Source organism: Mandrillus leucophaeus, unplaced genomic scaffold (assembly GCF_000951045.1).
Source record: "Mandrillus leucophaeus isolate KB7577 unplaced genomic scaffold, Mleu.le_1.0 Scaffold685, whole genome shotgun sequence".
Lineage (NCBI taxonomy): Eukaryota > Metazoa > Chordata > Mammalia > Primates > Cercopithecidae > Mandrillus > Mandrillus leucophaeus.
This window is the reverse complement of record NW_012107419.1, coordinates 753,947-768,554: the sequence shown is the minus strand read 5'-3', so window position 1 is coordinate 768,554 and position 14,608 is coordinate 753,947. Positions and strand designations below refer to the sequence as shown.

Here is a 14,608-nt window from a genome sequence, read left to right as displayed (position 1 = left end):
TGCTTTCCTGAAAGCGTGCTGCCAGGGGAAATTATTTTCTTGTCCCATTAGAGTTCAGAATGTTCTGCAACAGTAGATACCTATATTATAAAAATCTTCCAATTTAAAAACTGAAGTTGGATTGGAGAGAAAGGAAACAAGGAATGGTGCTTGCACAGTTTGTATGGAAGACTCTATAAATCTAGGAAGCAGGTTTCCCCATTCTTATATTTCTCTTAATATATTCTCTTATCTACCTCACCAGTTCTTTGAATTTAAGCATTTTTAACTTTATAAAGATTAGAAATGAACATTTTCAGTGTGCTTAATGCTAAAGAGCTTTACAGTGAGTTACGTTTGAAATATTTTCAGGGAATCAGTATAGCATTTCTTCTTCCCTTTATCACTCAAGGCAGAATGATGAGCCTGCAAATAATGTCTTTATTTAAATGACAGTCATCAATTTTCAGTAAAGTGCAAATGATAGCACAAACTTGTATTTTATTTTGATGCATATACATAGTGATTTTTAGGCGAAATCATTAAATTTTACCTGCTTACTTATGGATGGGAGCAGTTATAAACTGACAGCACGGTACTGAAATTATGCTAAAATACATTAGAGTAGTAATGTTTCTATTATTAAGCTGTAGAAACAGGGATGTGCTAGGTAAATTTAAAAAAGTTTGTTTAATTAACTTTATCCATAGATTATTGTTAATCAAATCTACTGTCATGAATATTACTTACAGTTTTAAGAAAATCTGTAAGTGTTTTGTAATTAACTTATACATTTTAGATTATATATAATAATACTCCAAATTGTTGACAAGTACATTGTTCATTGTCTGGTTTATTTTCTAAACAATGCCCAAGGATGGGTTTGAGTTTTTGAATGATTTGCCCTTGCTATGATATTATGTAAACATCTAAAGTATATTAGGATACTATAATCAATTTTCTTTAAAAAGGATAAATATCTTACAGAAATTCAAGTATACAAAAGTTAAAGCTGGCCTAAGGAGTAGCACATTTTGTTGCTTATAATTATTAAGCCGAATTGAGTGAGAAGATTATAAATAAATACATTTAAAATGGAAATGTAATCTCTCAAGTGCTGTATGTAGGCACGAACAAAGAACTATTATTACTTTCACACAAAAGGTTAGAAAGTAATAAAATGTATGTTCTGTCTTCTATGCTATTACATATTCTAGTGTTTAAACAATTGACATAAATATAAAAAGTGTTCGTTTTTACCTAGTTCAATATTCATAAAAATGTCACTCTGGCAACTTTTTAATTTTGGGGTTTTGAAGTCACGAAATGAATGCCTATCTGTTACCAGACATTACCAAGCGTATAGCTGTGAATTTAAAATGAGTAGAAAAAGGGTTTTTTGATAAAAAAAATTCATTCCCATAATGGAACAAACACTAAAAAAACCTAAAAGAAAACCTCTATTGTTCTGATGGAAGGTCAAAGGGACATACAATGCAATTACATCCATATATATAATGCAGTTATACAGGTATCCATATATGTAAGCAGTTATATCAATTGGAAAATTTTTATCTGCAAAACAGAGAAATCAGCACAAACTAAATGCCATACAATGTCCTAGAGAGGTGCCTAGAATGGAAAAGTTCTTGCTGTTATTACCTTGTGAGAAAGCAAATATGTTGCTGTGAAGTTCATTGTTACAGAATAGATTATAGAATAATATAACTCATATAAGTAGTATAATCTGCAATTAAGGTTTTGTGTTTCAAATGCAGCAAGTTGAATGTATTCTTCAAAAGTCAAGTTTTCATTTTTATGCTATCAGCCCAAAATCATACATAAATCCAGTCTTACCAGATCCGATATTATCATAGCATTATCAACGTTGGAATGTTTTGGATAAATTATGTTATAAAATTGTTTTAATTACCTTTTCATTGTTACTACTCCCTAGAGAGTGTTCCTCTTGCAATATGACTAAGTCAATTACCTTCTGCAAATTAAAGTGATTATAAAATCCAGTTAGAAGTACTAGCCTTAAACGTAGCTATTACCATTGTGTTTGTAAACCTTATAATAGCTAAAGCCCATGATATAATTGTTGTAAAAATTGCCTGAATTTCAAAATGATAAACATTTCATTGTTAGTTATTCCCTTAACTTACTCTGAAGAATTCTTTTGTTGACCCTGAATCCAGTGTTCCATAGGCAATTTCTGTTTGTTTGGCTAGGTCTTCTGCACTTTCTATGGGAGAGACCATTCGCTCAACCGTCAGGAAAGCAGCGAGGTTAGCAGTGTAAGATGATATAATGATGAGTGTAAAGAACCACCAAACACCTCCAACAATTCGACCTGAGAGGGATCTAAACATGGATAAAATAATGCACATTTTCCTTTCTCTAACCAACATAGAGAAAGAAAAGAAATACCATCAATTCACCATGCACATTTAAAAATCATGATTGCAAGTATTGTTTTATTTTCTGAGAGTCTACTCAAGAATGATTCTAGATTTCTGTATAATCTGATATCTTCTATGGTGTATTTAATATATAAATGCCACTGAAAATATGACAACCATTTCCTTTTTATTGTTTAAAAAATATGGCAGAAATGTAAAACTTAATAGCTTTTCTTCAGCTGTGTAAGGGGAATACTTAGTTGAATTCATTAATAATCTCCTGCCCTCATTTCTTAGCATCTCTGAAATTAGGATGCAGCCTATGGTTGATGAGATAAAATATAGTATCATGGTTTAATTGGCAGCATTATTTCTCTCTTTGTGGTACATAGAGTAGCAATACATATGAACAGTGACTGGGGTCTTAGATTTGATGCAAGTTGGTAGATACCTTTCTGAGACAAAAGGAGAGAACTTGTTTTTACCTTCAGTCAGAGCCCTGCCAGGATGATGGAACTTAGGCCAAGGTGAGATGAGGGTCTAGAATTGGTCTCGAAGTGACCATAGTTGAGGATTTTTTGTTTGTTTGCTTGATAGTCTACTCCTGAGCTAAGTGGAGGTTGAACCATGTCTCAAAGCATTTTTACACACTGATATACGATTTTCTCTCTTCACTCTTTCTCTGGTATCAAGGATGTGTGGGTGAGTATGAGTGCAGAGCAAATGTGAGAAGGGGGTGAGTAAAAAAATTCAGAGAATGTTCATCATTGAACTCACTTATCGTAACCATCAAACTACTGAAAATTCCTGTGGCAAATTGTTGTAAAACATTTGTTTGAAAACTTGAAGAATGATTTCATATTTTTCATGGCATTTACAAAGTTAAAATACTCCCTTATTATAATACTTGTGATTATAAAAGAGACACCTATTGGGTTTAACTTAATATTTGCTTACTCCTGGCTTTTAAAAACCATTACTTGATTTACTTTGATTTCTGTTTAGTTCTTTAATTGAAAGTTTTCGAGTCAGATTCCTATGTTACTGGAATTTAGGCATATTTATAATTTTCCTAGGTCTTAAGAAACACAAATTGCTTTGTGCCCCAAATGTCTCTTTTTTGAGAAAGCATACATTTCTAAAAAGGAAGAAATCTATATATTTGTGATGCTAATATATAGTCAACAATTAAAGCAAGTACTTTTCACACCTTCAGCTACTTTATGAGAAAAATAAGGTATTTTTTCTTGCAAAAGAAGGTTGCATTTTTGGTGAATATAATGGTTAAATTATATCTTATTGGTATTCAAAGGAAGGGAGCCATGACTCCACAGATAGTGAAAAACATTCCATAAAACTAGCATAGTGTTTGCATGGTTGGCTTCTTGCCTATTGCTTAGCTAATTTATTCATTGCTATATAAAACAATGTATATCTGGTACCTACTATGTTGACTCAGGTTCCAGGTATCTCCCTTAAGCTATGTGAGATGAGAATTAAGTCCAACATTAATTTCTGAAAATGAGCAACAACAACAATAATAGGAAAAAATTGCAATAATAGCAAAAGTGTTGGTTTTTTAAAAGGAAACAAAATGGAAATGAATTCCTATTCTATAATTTAGGTTTCAGTTTCCATTTGTCAAACTAGTGAATGAAATATTAATACTAAATGATTTTTGAGAGTTCTGATAGATTGCATAGTTTCTTTGCTATTGAGAAAGTTAATGTTTATGATATATCCACATTTTGTGCTAATTTGGAAGAAACTGCTATTTGGGAATTGCAAGTCTTTCCTGTGTTTCAAATAGTCCTCTGTCTTCAGGAAAAGAACATGTGGAGAGATAATCTGCACAACATTTAGAATTACTGGGAAATTGGTGAAGAACTTAAGAGATTTGAAACTAACCTGGGTGAAATGTCACATCCTTGCTGCATAAAAGCACCCAGGGAAAACCAGAGGCTGTTAAAGATGCCAAACTCATTGGGAGGCTGGTCGCTGGGTCCTTCCTTTCCATCCTCTGGCTCTTCTGTGTGCCACTCATATGGACTAAATCTACTAACTAGGAATAAGACCACGCTGACACCAATGTAGGCAAAGACTATGCACATCCAAATCTCATAGGCCAGAGGATCCAAGAAGGAAAACACTCCTGGTTTGGATTTCTGAGGCTTTTTGATCATGATAGATATGCCCAAACTCATGAAGGGTTTAGAAAAGTCAATGACCTCCTCTCGTACCAAAGTGATTGTCAGAGGGGCAATAGCAATCTCTGCTTTCTATAAGAGAACAAACACATGGAGACACATAGGTTAATGAATTTCATGAAGCAATTAGCATTGGAATGATCCATTTAAAGCTAACCAGTCATGCATTTATTCTACATTTATTTTTGGAGTGCCAAAAATGAATAAGACTAGTGATAGATACGAAAATGAATAGAAATTTTTTCATAAGATATTACTTAAGTTGCACAAAACATTTTTATAGGTTCCAGTAATTAGATAAAAGGAAAGAAAATAGAAAAAGAGTGGATAAGCAAAAATAAGTTGAACTCAAATTACTGTATTAGTCTTTAAGGATCTGGGACACTGCAGAGGAGACTTGACAATCTTTCCATATGGCTGAATTTGTGAATTTCCTGGCCAGGAACGCTGCTATGTTGCAGCCTTTTCTGTTTCATTTGGAGCATTGCCACTGATTCATTACTTGGCCATCCCTTAATATTATGACTTGCAAATTTCAAACAGTCTTTTCTTTTTTATGCCTTTCCAGCTATGAGAAAACAGATCATAAAGCCTGTGCTTGTATGATAAAAGAAAATGCGTTGTTTGACGATATTTTCCAATTCAGCACACACACACAAATCTGGAAATTGGCATTTATTTCTTGCTATTCACATATTTTGATTTCTCCACCTTCATTTAAAAAAAAGGTTTTGAAAAACAGTAGATTCATTTCTCAGATATTATAATCATAAGGCACTAACCTCCATTTTCAGAGTTCTGTGATTTTGAGCAATTTTTCTGAGCTTGTTTCTATAGCTGTAAAATGAGGATACTTTTTCCCTGTTTACCTCATAATGTTATTGTGATTATTTATTGGAAGCCTTAATAAGGTAATAGTGAGCATTTATTAAGGGATTCTGTGGCCGATGCTGATCTGATGCTGATTTAAATATTTTGAATAGCTTCTCTTTTAGTCCTCATAAGAATCGTATACTTATCATTGTCTAGATGATGAAACTGAGATTCAGAGAAGGGAGATTCACACATCATGGCAGCTCTGGGATTTGAGCCTCGGCTGCTTCTGTTAGATCACCACCACCTCTAAAATCAAGTGAAATAAGGTGTAGAGTGTAAATCACCCCACCTGTAAAATCAACTGGAATCAAGTGTAGTGCGAAAACTAAACTATCACATGATCTACAAATAAAAGGGAGTTTTGATAATTTATTTTAAAAGGAATATACTTGACGTTAAAATGGAAGACATACAAATTCTTACATAGAGGCTGCCACTCTTACAATGACTCTTACATATCCTCGGACTCCTGGTTCTATACAGTGGCCAAGGGCTTGATACAAGGGCAACTGCGGGGTAAGAATGGGGAAGGTACGTTTTAGTCACGTCTCCTTGGGTGACTGAGAATTGACCACATATGCCTTTAAGAGGGAATAAACTTTGTTCACATCATAAAAGCCCATATATACAAGACTCAGACCATTGCTGGAAGGTTATTACTTTCCCCATAGCTATCATTATGTGTATAATTTTTGTTGCATAAGTAATATGTGAACTAGCTTTAGAAAAATCAGTATATTTTAATGATTTTATTAGTATGACCCAGCCTATTAGGAAACATTATCTTTATTCCCATCACCTACTCTTGTTTTTTCTTTCTATATACTCTGAAAGACTTTGTTCTATGAAGAGTATTTTTAATTTCTTTTAAAAAGGAATAATGTAGAACATTACATCTTACAATTCTTTTTCTCTTCTCAAATAATATAATGAACACTTTTCCATTTCAGTATACAAGTTAAAAGTAAGTTTTAATGATTGCAAATGCTTTATTGGAAAAATATCAAAATGTACTCAATCATTTTTTAAGTTTGAGGGATGTTCATATTGTTTCCAGTTTTATAAAATTTAAAACAGTGAAGCTATGCAACATCTTTGAGGACAAATCCTAACACATGTTTTAATTATTTAAGATAAATTTGTAGAAATGAAATGGCCGGTCTAAACAGTAATAATCTTTTTAATGCTTATAATGTGCTGTGCCCAGCTTTTCTCCAGAAATATTATGCAAATTTCTACTGTCTCCAGCACTATGTAAAGGCATGCTCAGTCTTAAACCTCAGAAAAGACCTATTTATCTTTACTTGTCTTCCCCAGTTATCTGGAAGGAAATTAGATCTCCTTGTACTAATTTGAATTTGTTATTATAAAACAAATAGCTACTTATTCTTTTATGTATTACTATCATAATCGGCCCCCACTTTTCCATATTGAGTATTCATTTGTTTTAACTTCCTAAATTGTGAGCACTTTAAAATATATTTAAAATGTTCACTTTTATTTCCCATATATGTTGCAGTTTTTTTCCCTAATGATCAATTGTTTTGTTTCCGTAACTTAATTCCAGGTCTTTTCTTGCAATACATAGGTTTTAAATTTTGTCGTAGCCATATAAAATTATTTTTTGTGTGTTTTCAGCCTTTGGTTTCATGTTTTAGAAAAATCATTTTCCTATCAATATTATGTATTTTATTCTAGTATCTGTAATTCTCCTATCACTTTTTGGTATCTTCGATGATGAAGTGTTAGAAAATTGTTAATTTTCCAAGTTGTCATCCTCCTTTACCAATAGGAATAAATAAATAACACATCTTTTCACTTACTTGAAATGCCTCCTTTCACATACTACATTGTTCTGTGAGGTACTTCTGAAATTTTTAATTTATATAAGTTCCCACTAGTGAGGGAAGAAGCCTTAAAAAGACACATAAAGAGAAATACAGGTGTTTTCTGAACAGAAAACTAAGTGCCATAGAAAGTGAACATCGGATGAAGGTGGTGACATCCATGTCCAACGAGGGACACTTTCAAAAAGTTAGAGATATGTGAGAGTCTAGAAAGAGACTAGTAGAGATAGGTTACACATGGGCTTCCTCTGCCAACATCGGGGATGTTGCATGTGCATTGTTTCATGACCTCTCAGTAATTTCCAAATTTGAGTGTGTAAAATGTCTCCCACAGGTAATTCTGCTGCTAGTGGAATGTGCTTTGAGAATTATTCCCTTGGATTAACACACACGCGCACGCACACACACACACACACACACACCCCAAGTGTGGTAGAGGCCAAGGAGATGACCCTGAAGCAGCACACTGCAGGAAATCAGGGTGAACTTGCTTTACTGCACAGGCATGGTAGCAAAAAGGACCTGAGTGTGAGAGAGGTTCTGGATTTCTGGGTCTCACACATGGTGTGTTGGATAACATGTAAATGCTTCACAGACAATCGGTTCATTACAGTTATAGCAACAAAGTTTGCAAGGAGTAAAGTAAAAAAATATAATGAATCCAAATTTAATAATTTTGCAAAGTTAATCATTTAGACATATTAGGCTTTGTTCTATAGAAGATAATGGATTTCGTTTTAGTAGGGCCCTGGGAACCAGGCACTCATGTATGTGTTAGCAGTAGGAAAACAAACAAACAAACAAACAAACAAACAAAAGTTGAGAAACAAGTATAGACTTTGCAGACACCAAAATGGAAAGTACCTAGACTGTGGAATGTGTAAGAGACCCGGAAGAAGATTCCTTTTGGGAAAAGAGTGGACAACTCAAGCATCAGAGATTGGAGTCTTTAACCACTTGCAGACTGGCTGAGGAATGAATATGAATATGATATTAATAGCCATTATGTTATCTTTTGTCTGTTTGAGAACTGCATAACTTTGGGACTTTTTGTTATTGTGACATGTATAGGACTGACATAACTTTTTCATGAATTATGCTACTCCCTTCATATCCTTTGTTTTCATTATTTAAACAATTTGTCCTGAATGAAATGTGGTCAGAACACTTGCAAAAGAGTGAGTCTGGGTTTCCCAGTGGGTAGGGACTCCAGAGAAGAGATGTATGACAAGTGCCCCAGAAAGTAACTCACGTCAGTTATGCTGTTCATAACTAACTGGTAATCCAAGTATGATTTTTTGAGATGAAATATGCAAGAGTATTTTCTAAAGGGAATGAATTACAGTAGTTCTAACAACTTCAATAATATTAACATCTAAGTTATGCTTACTGTATCAAAAGTTTAAAATATTAACCAAAAAACAAATGCTTTAGAAACCCTTTTCTTTGAAATTTAAAGCTCAATATGAAAGAGTCAATGAACTCTGTGGTAAAATACATTTTGCTATTTTTTTAAACTCCTTTTTTTTTTCTCATTTAGGGTCACCTAAGCAGTCAGCAATTCTTTCCTATGGATATAAAACTAACCAGGTGCTTCATAATGTCAAACAATTTCCTCATTCTGCAGAGGTTTTAGTTACTGTACTCTACTGTGCAAATAATGTTCATTGCTTCATGGCCTGAAAGGCAAGATGCAGAATCATGAAACTGTTGAATTGCAGTTCTGGCTTGGAAAGCGAGTCCTTCCTAGGACTTCAGTTATGTTCTAAATCTTTCTATCTATATTGTTTTCTGAAGAAGGATGATTCTGTGTAATTCTCCATTTCAAAGTGGTCTTGTGAGGATTAATCAGATTACATTTTGAAGGTGAAATATAAGTTGGCTTTTAGGAAATTTCATATTACATTTCAAGTATATGTTATTTTAATGGTTACTTGATGAATAGAGTTTCCTACGAGCTACAGATTTGGTTTGTGGACTTCTGAAATATTATGCTATCACTAGCATGTGATAATTGCCAGTTTGATTTTGACATTTTGCAGTGGTAGCTGAAGACATTGATCTTGATATTGCTCTGATTCAGGCAGGAACATTTATGCTGTATTTGCCCTCAGCTATGAATATGTACCCTCAATATCAAGTACACTCAAGGGAGGAGCACAACATGCTTTCATGTGAGGTCCACTTTGGAATAAATTCTAGCTTTTGTGTTTTGCTATGTATACTAGTATAAAAAATGACGGCACTGCATAAAGTTTAAATTTACTGTGTTTAGCAGAAGTGTAAGAATCTGACATTATTGATGAATATTTAATAGAGAATGAAGTAATATAGTGATTGCCTCACCAATTACTTAAAAGATATCTATGAGTAATTACAAACAATGGAGGTGTAAATAACTATCTAAAATAATGACCATCTTTATATGGTTGAAGGAAACCTGTTCCTACAGTTATCAAATACAAGATTACTATTATATTTGTTTTGTAGTTCTATACACGGCAGCATCAAACTTAAAAGAACAGTCACTCCAGATCCTGAAGTCATTTAAAAAAACTAGGACTGCATATTCTGAATTTTTATCTTCTTTCTAATTTTGATCTTATCAAGCGTCAGTTTTTCTCATTGTTTGTGGATTGCATTATTAATAAAATAAAGAAAGATTTGAACACTGATTATGCTTCTTGGAATGTAGCTGCAAATTAAACAGTAATAGACGTTTAAAAATTGTTATGTGCCCAAGGGAAAAGAAGTTTCAGGTATATGTAAGTAAATTCTTCAATAAGTTGATTTGCTTACCCCATAAACAAGTTCTCCTACCATCCCATTCCAGATTTTTGTGTCTGCATCCCTTGCTCCATATTTTCCATCAGGGACAATGGCAATTTTATACTTGATACCAATATGTTTTGCAATTTCAGATGCCAAATCTACACAGTATCCTTCATACTTGTCATTTCCTTCAAACATTTCATGATTTTTCTTGTACATAACATATGGGGATTCCTATAATGAGAGAAGTAGAACTGTAAAGGAGAAATTATAAAACATTTGAAAAACCTTATGTAAATTTCCAATTTCAGAATTTGACAAAAGATTGTATTTAGTATTGGCACACATACTGATTTTGTGTAGCTAGAAATCAATAATAAAACAGATGAATATGTAAGTATGGGTAGCAGAGATTAAATTGCTTTGCATTGGATGCTAAAATGGAAGTCTTTAAATTTCCATTGGAGTAAGTATTAAAAACCTAGCACTATGACTGTGATGGGAGAAGCATCAGTTACTAATTATCTAGAGAAGCATAAATTATCTTCTTTGGCAATGAAATGAGTATTTCTAAAATAGTTCATGAAATTAAAGACTATTCATTAGTCAGCTTCACCTAATAAAAGACTAATTCAAGGTCACAGGTTTCCATAGTCTGCATATTATTTAGCCACATTCAACTGTGACTTCCTTTAAGAAAAAGGTTACATCATTTTTCTTTGATCTCTAGTGTTTAGCAAGATGACTTTCTCAGAGCAGGCACTTGGTACACTATCATTCAAAGAAAAAATGAATTAATAGTTAAAAATTCTTAAATAGTTATTTGCATTAAGTCTGCTTTCCTAATGTCCAGTATTTTGGCTTTAAATATAGTTTGTGCTCCATGAACTTTAGTTATATTGTAAAACATTTCCCTAGTGATGCTGATAATTTTCCTCCAATTGTAATGAGCATACACTTGAGGTGATATTCCCATTTAGTTTTCTAAGCAAGTGAGACAGAAAATTTGATGAATAATTATGATAGAAATCCTGATAAAATGAAAAAGGTTATCAGTGGCTGATAATTACTACAGTTTTCAGTTAAACACACGTACACACACACACACACACACACACACACACAACACACACACCCTTAAACCAAACCATTAAAAGACATGCACTGAAGAGACATTTTAGCAAAAAGCACTTGATTTTGTAAGTGGCACCTAAAGCCACCAAACAAAGATAGACCTGCTGAACACATAATATTGAGAGAGTCCCTGGTCACATCTGAGTTTTCCCAGTCATTTGCAGTCAAGGAGTGGCCACCTTTGGCTACATTATTGAGATCATGTATTCATATTTTATAGAATTGTACTGTAACATTTTTTTGGTAATCTCTCATAAAAGTCTTTTCTTTTTCCCCAGAAAATTCATAATTGGGGAAGTTGAATTTGCTCTTAAAATTCTAGAATAGAAGGCAAATTGCTTTGGATGAATAACACGGCAACCTACACTAATTCTGATATTGTTTTTAAGTACTTCATAAATGTAGAACCTCTGTTACAAATTTAATAAAACATGTGAATTATAGGACATTTTATTTTCTCATAGAGATGCCCTAAATAATTCTACAGTGGGCAGTTGTCCAGGACTGGTCCTTCTACTGTGTTCTTAAATCCTGCCTTAGGTTGGCACGGTCAAATGACCCAGAAGCCTCCAACTTTTTTGAATTTGATGAATATTCTAACTCTGGAATTGAGTAGAAAGTTCTTCCATGCATAAAATTAAGGCAACCAATTGTCTCTTCTTTAGATAGATGAAAATTATGCAGTAGCTTATGGAAAACATTGTGAAAATGTAAAGAGTTTAGCAAACTATAAATGTGGTTATAAAGTTGGTGAATTGTTGCAAAGCATTATTATTTTCTAAAATATGCTATAGAGTATTAACAGTCATTAGGAGCTAATTCTTACATTTTCTCTCTCTCTCTTTTTTTTTTTACAATAACCATTTTAAAATATGGAAGAGTATTTAGAAAAAAGCAAGAGCCACATATTTGTAAAATGCTTCAATTCAGATTGAAATGGTTGTACAACTATCATCTATAAGTGTAACAAGTTTAAGAGTTTTTCGAAAGGGGTATAGCTAAGGCTCCATTTGGTACTACGGTTGAAGATCAATTCACAAGTGTCTGCAATATTTGAACACATGAATTTTTGTACTCAAATACATATATTACTGTATTAGCTTGTGTGTGCAAGTTTCTCTAGGTAGTATTTATAATCTAATTTGCTAAATGCCTACTACTTTATATAATGAACAATTTACTTCAATAAAAGCTACATATTTGTTATTTAATCAAACATTTATTAAGCAGCTACTGTGTGCCAGGCAGTTTGCTGGGTGATAGGGACACAAAAATAAGTAAAGTATGCCCCTTGTTCTCTTGTAATCAAAGTCACTGTTTTTTATTTTGTTTTGGTAATAATGGCAAAGGACTATAAGGTGTGGGGAACAATAATAAAATATAGTAGTGAAAAACAATGGTAGCTCTTACTTATTTAGTGCTTACTATGTATTGGGCACAATGTAAAGTTCTTCATGTCTTTTCATTTACTTTTGACACTGGCACATTGAGGTAGGCATTTCCCACTTTGCAGATGGGACAGTGAAGACTCAGGGAGGTTAAGCCAGTTGTTCAATTTCACAGAGCTAACAAGTGAAAGAGGTGGGAGCTGATCCTGCATTTTGATATTTTGTTTTGTTTTTGTTTCTGAGAGACAGTCTAGCTGTGCTCTGTTGCCCAGACCAGAGTATAGTAGTGCGATCTCAGCTCACTGCAACCTCTACCTCCTAGGTTCAAGCGATTCTCCTGCCTCAGCCTCCCAAGTAGCTGGGATTACAGGTGCACTCCACCACTCCCGGTTAATTCTTATATTTTTAGTAGAGATGGAATTTCACCATGTTGGCCAGACTGGTCTTGAACTCCTGGCCTCAAGTGATCCACTAGCCTTAGCCTTCCAAACAGCTGGGATTACAGGTATGAGCCACTGTGCTTAGCCAATTTTGAAATATCTGGAAATTTTTGAAACTACTGCATTTATCTAAATATGTGCAATTAATTGAGATTCCATATGACTTAATGAAATATCTGGAAAATTTTGAAGCACTTACTGCATTTATCAAAATATGTGCCATTGAGATTTCATATGACTTAATGAGGGAACAAGATTAAAGAAATGCATTTCTGCATTTTTATGAAATTCATTTAATGAAATTCTTCATATGATCTTCTATGTAAACAGTGTAGATAAAAACCTTTCAATTTCTTCTCATAGTGTCTGGCGTAGAGAATGCACTAAATAAATACAAAGATATCCTGGCCTATCAGTGTTTCCTAAATAGCAGTATCATTATAAAGTAATTTTATCAGAAATTCTGATTCAGATTTTCTAAAGGAAAGTAAATATTAACAAATGCTAGGTTATCTCTTCTGAAGCAGGCCCACGTCTATATGAGTAAAATATTTATTTAATGTCTTCTTTCATTTTTTCAGTTTTTTTCTTTCTTTTTTATTTTGGACAGCAGGAGTCCATCAGGTCATTGTTTTCCTGCCGAGCAAACCAACAAAGACTAGAAAAGACTTCAGCTTACTGCAGATGTTGATTAGAAATGCAGTTAGATTTTTTTGCCTATCCAGGGACATAAACAATTACTGAGATTCAAGATGAGTGATGCAGACAGCATAAGAGAAATGACATGATCGCACCCAGGGAGATGGGGAGGTTAAAGGAAGGGAATGGCTAGGCTTTCCTTGAACAATGTCGCTCATGGTTGCTCAGCTCTGCTGGTTCTTTGACTGTGTCTCATTTTGCTTTGCTTTCATGTCAAGTCCAAAAGAGTAGCAAATATTCAACATTCGCCCAACCTCTTCATTTCCTCCATGCTCAATCTGACAAGTTGTCTGCAAGTAGCTCTTCGAACACTTCATATTAGAGTTAATACAAAGTTTGGGGGCTACTAAGGGGGAAGAAAATACAAAATCTTTTCAATGTAATAAATAAATTCTGGCAAATCATTAAGGAGGATTTGTGAGGATATCTTTGTAAAACGGCCTTATGAATTCCCAAGTGTTCGATTTTGAATAAAAACGGAATGATCAGAAGGATAGAGTAACCTCTTATTTCTGTCTTATGTATATAACCTGCCATGATTATTATCAACTACTATGCTTTGCAGGACAGTAATTTCTTAAAAAGTTATTTAAAATACATTTCTTCTTAATGAACAGGAGTTTTATATTAAGATAGTTTCTCTGATGAATGGGGTTCTATATCTGCTCTGCTTTTCAGGAAAGAAGTCACTCTCTGTTTAAAGCTGCTACATTAGGGCTTACTTATGGAAGTATTTATGTAAATTAATTAAGATGATTTTTAATCAATAAAATATAATTTTCCTACCAAGGAAATTTTTTTGGATTATTTGTATTTAGCAAAAGTGGAACTATCAAAACAAAATATTAGAAAGGCTTCAAA

General features: G+C 33.4%; 1 protein-coding gene across 5 annotated transcripts in view; it reads right to left on the bottom strand.

The window, feature by feature from the left end:
* GRIA4 (glutamate receptor, ionotropic, AMPA 4) overlaps positions 1–14,608 on the bottom strand; it is a 392,568-nt gene that overhangs the window by 57,344 nt on the left and 320,616 nt on the right. For all 5 annotated transcript variants that reach the window (XR_001008469.1, XM_012002387.1, XM_012002385.1 and 2 more), the window contains 3 exons: positions 10,114–10,320; positions 4,293–4,663; positions 2,148–2,346 (listed from right to left, as the gene is read on the bottom strand). Coding sequence is in view for 4 of the 5 variants with exons in the window: in XM_012002387.1 (XP_011857777.1) it covers positions 2,148–2,346; positions 4,293–4,663; positions 10,114–10,320 (777 nt within the window). In the remaining variant the exon portion in view is untranslated. The remainder of the gene's footprint in view (positions 1–2,147; positions 2,347–4,292; positions 4,664–10,113; positions 10,321–14,608) is intronic.